Source organism: Vigna unguiculata, chromosome 4, assembly GCF_004118075.2.
Source record: "Vigna unguiculata cultivar IT97K-499-35 chromosome 4, ASM411807v1, whole genome shotgun sequence".
NCBI classification, from domain to species: Eukaryota; Viridiplantae; Streptophyta; class Magnoliopsida; order Fabales; family Fabaceae; genus Vigna; species Vigna unguiculata.
Genome location: NC_040282.1, coordinates 5052021 through 5058646, shown reverse-complemented (window position 1 = coordinate 5058646; position 6626 = coordinate 5052021). Strand labels below are relative to the sequence as shown.

The 6626-nt window shown below is 28.4% G+C and overlaps 1 protein-coding gene across 1 annotated transcript; it reads right to left on the bottom strand.

The window, feature by feature from the left end:
* Nucleotides 1-2422: 2422 nt before the first annotated feature.
* On the bottom strand, nucleotides 2423-4215 carry LOC114181711. The gene is made up of 5 exons (XM_028068242.1): nucleotides 3943-4215; nucleotides 3628-3714; nucleotides 3017-3166; nucleotides 2687-2884; nucleotides 2423-2595 (listed from the first exon to the last, which is right to left on the bottom strand). Exons 1-5 carry the CDS (start codon nucleotides 4123-4125, stop codon nucleotides 2494-2496), a joined length of 720 nt encoding a protein of 239 aa, XP_027924043.1. The 5' UTR covers nucleotides 4126-4215; the 3' UTR covers nucleotides 2423-2493.
* Nucleotides 4216-6626: the final 2411 nt, after the last annotated feature.

Sequence of the window (6626 nt, the reverse complement as noted above, 5' to 3'; positions counted from 1 at the left end):
AAATAAGCTGATATGGCTTTTGTTAAGAATCTAAATATGAATCTAAGTCTCATATTGGTTAGAAATGAGAAAGTAGAACACTATATAAGGATAAAGATCCATAAACCCATTGCTTTAAGGTTTTAGATTGAGAGTGGTGTTAATGTCTTACGTGATTGGACTTAGGTCTCATTAGTGTTGTATTTCCTTAATGAACCTCCTCCTTTTTAGACCTAACAAGTGGTATCTTTCGCTGGAGGGGGACTATACCAATATGGTGAAAGAGACTCACCTTTGGCTAGAAATGAAAAAGTAGATCATTGTTATAGGATAAAGACCCATAAATCCATTATCTTAAGGTTTTGGGTTGAGAGTGATGTCAATGTCTTATGTGGTTGGGCTCAGGTCTTATTGGTGTTGTAGCTTCTTAGTGAACCTCCTCCTCTTTAGACCTAAAAGGTTTTCTACAGCACGCGTTGCATGGTTCGATGGTGTCCGATGCTAAAGTGTTGGTGGAAGACGTTTATGTGAAGGAGAAGAATGAAAAGGTTGAGGAGTTTGTGGTGGTAGAGGAGGGGAGAGTATAAATGTAGTGGATGTGAACCTCGAGATTGGTGGTTGCAGAGATGGCAGTGATGACAATGGGGTGTGAACAACCCATGACAGCAAAAACCCTTTTCTCTAATCCAGAAAAAAGTAAATAAAATTACGAATTCACAATTCCATTTTTTTAAATACATCTTAGATAGGGTGTTTCAAAAGGTATTTTCAGATCTAGAAATATTATTCAGAATGTTCACACTGGACTATATAAAAAAATACATTTCAAATTGGATATTTTTGAAAGTGTTTCAAAATTCGGAAACACATTCTAAAATACCTGGTTGGGAAATCTTTTTATATTTTGGAGAGTTTCTTAATTCAAAAATATCTTTCAGAACACTAAATTCAAAATGTAAAAAAAAAAGAAAATCAAAACAAATATTTTGAAAAGTTTTCCAAATTTTAAAATACTTTTATGGGGTGTCTAAAAAGGGGTGCAGGAAGAAATAAATTTAAAACTTTAAGGTCTTATATCACTATGACTAGATCCATACAGATTAGGCTCGTTTGATTATCATCCACTAACCCCACAATCATCTCTTAAATAGACATTTTTTCTTACACCTCCATAATTTCAACTTATACTCCATAAACTCCTTTATTTTAGATTCCACATTCCAAAATACAAAATAAAATATATATTTTGGATTATATACTTCGAAATACGAATGTATTTTGAATTATACAGTTTAAAATACAATTTTCATATTATGGATTGTTTATTTTGGAATATAAAATTTTATATTTTAAATTGCTCAATTTATAATACAAAATAAAAATTAGATTTCATAATATAAAATTTATATTTTGCGTAATTTGAAATATAAGAATTTATGGCAGTGTAGGAAGAAACTGCCTTCACACCTAAAATCCATTAATGTTTGCTTCTAAGTCATTATTGTGCTACCCTTGTTTTGACAATCATGATTTATGTGGTCCAACATAGGAGAACTTTTCTTTTGAGAGTTTATTTGTGATCCAAGCCTAAAAACTTTTACTTATTTTAAGCACATGATTCTGATAATTTCTTCCTACACCCTCTTTTTCTTTTCATGCATTCCATAAAATGTAATATACCCATTTTATCCTCGTTAAATTTATAATAAAATTTGAAAAAGTTAACCTACTCATCTCCTTCACTGCACCTCTACCCCACACCTTTCTTTGTTGCAGGTCTTCGCCCTTCATTAACATTCACCTTATTTTATTAAAAAAATATATTTCATTAACAAATCAATTTTAATGATCAAAAGTTATTTGTCATTATAATAATTAATTTAGATATTAATTTTAACAAAATAAAAAATTATTTGTTACTAAAATAATTACTATAATGAATACAAAATTATAATTGATCGTTAAATTAGTGACTAGTTAATTAAAAATTAATTTAGAAATAAATTTTTTTGGTAACTAAAACCTTGATAGTTAATGTTTAGTGACTAATTTTTTCTATAGCTAAAACATTGGTAGCTAAATTTTGAAAATAATTTAGAAACCAATTACAATTTGTTATTCATAATAAATTTGGAGAAACAAGGTTGTTTTGGTGGGATTTAGAAGGGAGGGTGAAAGAAGTTCTGAGTTAAACTCTTCCGCTAACAAAAACTGATAACTAACAATTGTCAATAAAAAAATTATTATTTATAATATTGACTATTTTAGTAACCAAGAGATACTATAAATTGTATTTTTTATAAATTGTATTTTTTAAGATATATTATACTTACTGGCCGGTCCAAAACATGTTTATTCAAATGACTTCTGAACTTTGCAGTTCAGAACTTTGAAGATTTGATGAGTAGAAGTTACTTAAAATTTCTAGAAAGTGAGAAAGTGCTTTGAATAAAAAAAAAACACAAATTCCATTGATTGGTTATATCATAATAATACAAATTACAACAAGTATAACTATTTAAAACTTTTGGACTTGTTCCTCTTGAAGGAGTTATAATCACCCAGTAATCTAACAGCAAATCCATTATTAATATCATCCACGTAACTTTTGAGAACCTGCGGCATAATGTCTCAAATTAGTATAGAATTAATCATAAATGAAGATTGTGACATGATGATAAAGTGAAAAAAGCGATATGATTCTCACCGATTGTAGAATTCCTTGCAACACCAAATCAGGAACCCAAGCTAGTAATGAAGGAAAAGCAAGGTTTAAGTTAATGTCTAAATGATTCTTCATCCAATTATGCATTCCCTTCTTTTCCAAATACAAGGATCCTTTTGCATTGATGTTGAGATTTTGAGGTATGTAATCAACATTCAGATCAGGAAACTCAACCTTTGTCTACGAAAAAAAAAAATGCATGGCAATGATTACATGTGTAGAACTTTTAGGTTTGAACTTCATCAAACCAATTAAACTTTCACCAATCAAAATTTGATTGCATACATATATAAATTGATTTGTGATACTTACAATTTGAACCTCCAAAAATTTGGTGATATGGTGAGGAATCTCAGGTGGGTATTCATGTGCTTCAGATTTGCATTTAGCTGTAATGTGTATTACTGGGTGACACTTTAAGAACAAGGCTTCCATGGGAGTCATCTTAACTCTCCATTCTTCCTATATATATATGCATAATTCACAAAGTCTTTTTAGATGAATGATTAATTGGATTAGTGCAAAATTTAGATATTTTATGATAGGTTACATAAATTTTAAAAATGAATGAATATAGTTCTTTTAACGAAATTACATTAACTTTTTTTGACATGTCGAACACGTTTCATGTTAGTATTGGAGTTGTTTACACCGTTTGACACATTCCCGGTTCAATATCTATTGAAAAATGTGCTCAACACTTCAAAAGAAGTTAATGTAATTTAGTTAAAAGAATTATATTCATTCATTTTTAAAGTTTAGGAACAAAAATGTATCGAAATTTCAGACAAAGACAAATTTCAATTTTAAGTCAAAGTTCAAGGACTAAAAACATACTTAAACATTTTTTTTATAAACTTTATATATATACCATCTAAATCCTAGGTTGATTTTGAAAATTACAATCTTGGAAATGAAAGTACCTCATTGAGCTGCTGGCTTGCTGTTTTTTCTGAAAATATAGATCGGATCACTCTTCCTTTATCTTCTATGTATTCATCAAATGAAGCCTGACAAAAATAAATTAAAATTAAGATTAACTTTAAGTATATTTTTAAACAGAAATTAAAAACAAATAAGTTTTATCGCAAGTTCTAATGCACATTTTTTTTAATCATGGTATTAATCCAAAGTATCCGCGAACTTCTATAATGATTTGTGTTTCTTCATATAATGTGGAACTAAACCCAACTTAAAAAATAACTTAAGTAGCAAGAAAAAAAGTGGGAGAAAGATACCGAAGGCAACTCATGAAGTGGAACAGAAGCAGAGCTTCTGTAATTAAAAGAGGAAGTTCTATTGATATTGTTGCATAGGAAACGATTCTTTGGAGCATGGTGATGAAGCTTGTGCTTCTTCAATGGAGCCAAAATGGTGTGTGAGAAGAAGGGTTGACATGGATTCAGAAGAATGCTTCCCATGTTTTTTTTCTCTCTCGTTTTTCAACAAGACAATTTGGTATATATCAAAAACCTTTCTTAAAATGGGTACATATCAACAACATAGGTTTCTTATAATGCTGAAACTTTCCCTAGGTTATAGACAGTTCATGAATTAACACCAATTTTTCAGAAAATGAGACGTGTGGAGTTGAACATTACACGCAGTTACGTGACACTATTGGAGAAAAAAACAATGAATAGAGAAATTTAATATAACTACATCTGATACATGAACCACTTACCATTAATGATTCCTATATTATACAACTTGTCAGATTCCTTCTTTGGGCATATGTCGATTCGCGAAGGGAACGGGTGGACTTCAGATAAATTATCTGATGTGTTGAATTTAAGTGTGAGTCTAAGTTTTACATAAAATAAAAATAAAAAAGTTAAGTATCATATAAAATTGAAGACTCACAAATCTATTGTCTTAAAGTTTTGGATTAACAGCGATGTCAATTTTTTATGTGTGAATTTGACACATGTCTCATTAATATTATATCTCTTCAATAATTATTTTTAAAAAGATCCAAGATGTACACAAAAGAATAAATAAATAAATATAATATATATATATATATATATATATATTTGAAATAAAAATGTGAAGATTTAATAGTGGTATATTCTAAGTTAGATATCTATGATTTTGCATGGAAAAATAGTAAACACGAGAAGGGTATCACAGTTCGGTGGCGGTCACAGTGGCGGTGGCAGCACTTTGAGCCTCTCTTTTAACCTTCTTCTCAATACTCTTACATTTCGAAACTTAAGGTTCCTTCTTGATCAACATTTTCATTACAACTCTAATATCTTACAATAATAAATAGTAGATAATAACAATAATAATAACACTAATATCTACCCTACATGAAAAATTCATCTATTCCTCACTGGTTTAGAAACTGAAATGTTAGTCACAATTAAGGATGTCAACAGATAGGTAAGATACAGATAATAATTTTCTCGTACTTTATTTGTTGGATAAATATTTGTCTTGTACAGATAGTAACTTTCTAATACTCTATCCGCTAGATAAATATTTGTCTCGTATATCATACTTATATATGTGCAAGTATCTACATATTTTTTTAATATCCACGGGTGCCCACGAATATTTACAAAAAAAATATATTTAATAACAAATTTTAACCATAACTTCAAATAAAAATGTAATATATAACATTTATAAATTTCAAAAAAAATAAAAATAATTCATTTAAATAGTGTTGAATGACAGTTTACAAATAAATTAAGATTTTTTAAAACCAATTGAATAGAACGGATACGGGTATCCACGTGTGTGAATACTATGATACCATACCCATCCTGTTAAGATGCGGGTATAAAAAAAGGCTCGTACCTGTTACCCGCATGTATCCATTTTCACTATTATTTTCTACCGGTTGTGAATTTTATCCGCGGATACCCACGGGTAATACAATAAAAAAAATAATGTAGAGATATTTTAGAAATTGAAAGCATTTCTATAACATTTGTTAAATAATGGAATATTACCAGAGGCTGAATTTTCAGTCATTAATGGCATTAAAAAGTATGTTTATTTAATTAAAGACTGTTATTTTGCTAATTACTATTAGAAACAATTTGTAGTAATTACAGTTTTTTTAGTCTAGTTTGTTGAATTAATAATAGAGATGGGTTAATTTTGTATCTAATTAAAATATAATACGAGACTTATTTTTCAATCTTTTGGAATAATTGTATGGAATCAAAAACCGACTTTTAGTTTCCGATAGAAGTATAATTATTATTAATTTTAAATATTTATAATGAAATAAATACTTCATAGGTAATGAGTACTACTTTTTTATTATATTATAGTGAAAATATTATATATTCGTATAATAATATATTAATTTGCTTTTGTAATAATTGAAATTGAAAAACATGATAGATACAACAACATATAATAGAAATAAAAGTTATTGAAATGTTTCCGTATTCTAAAATTTTAAAAATTTAATACGAAATTAAGACACATAAACATATTTGTTTTCTTAAAATGAAAACAATGATAATACTACTATTGTTATACTAAATCAATTGAAATATAATTTAAGAAAGTAATTTTGGTATTAGTAATTGCATAATATGAATATTTCAAAATCTTTAAATTATTTAAGAAATTTAAAATGTGTTCGTAGCAATATCAGAGTGAATAACATGGGAGGGACTATTCAATTCAAACTCTTTCACCAACATGTAATAATATTAATTTAGTACAACCCTAATTCAAGATACGTACATCAAGTGGCAAAATATTTAATTCAACCACTCGTCATTGCATCTTATGGCCATACAAAGAAAAGTGTTGGAGGATAACGAGTTCAATTAAATTGAATCATGATTATGAGAAGAAGTCTTGTTCACAATAGGAATGACAACGAGACGGGGTGAGAACGAGTTTTGATATCTCGTATGTATTTCTGTAAAAAATATTCATCTTCATCCTC

Excerpts from the sequence above, each read along its gene's own strand:
- LOC114181711 (XM_028068242.1), bottom strand. The coding sequence starts at position 4,125 with ATGGGAAGCATTCTTCTGAATCCATGTCAACCCTTCTTCTCACACACC. Across the intron at positions 3,167-3,627 it reads CAAGCCAGCAGCTCAATGAG|GAAGAATGGAGAGTTAAGAT; the intron begins GTACTTTCATTT and ends ATATATATATAG. Across the intron at positions 2,596-2,686 it reads TGCAAGGAATTCTACAATCG|GTTCTCAAAAGTTACGTGGA; the intron begins GTGAGAATCATA and ends ATTATGCCGCAG.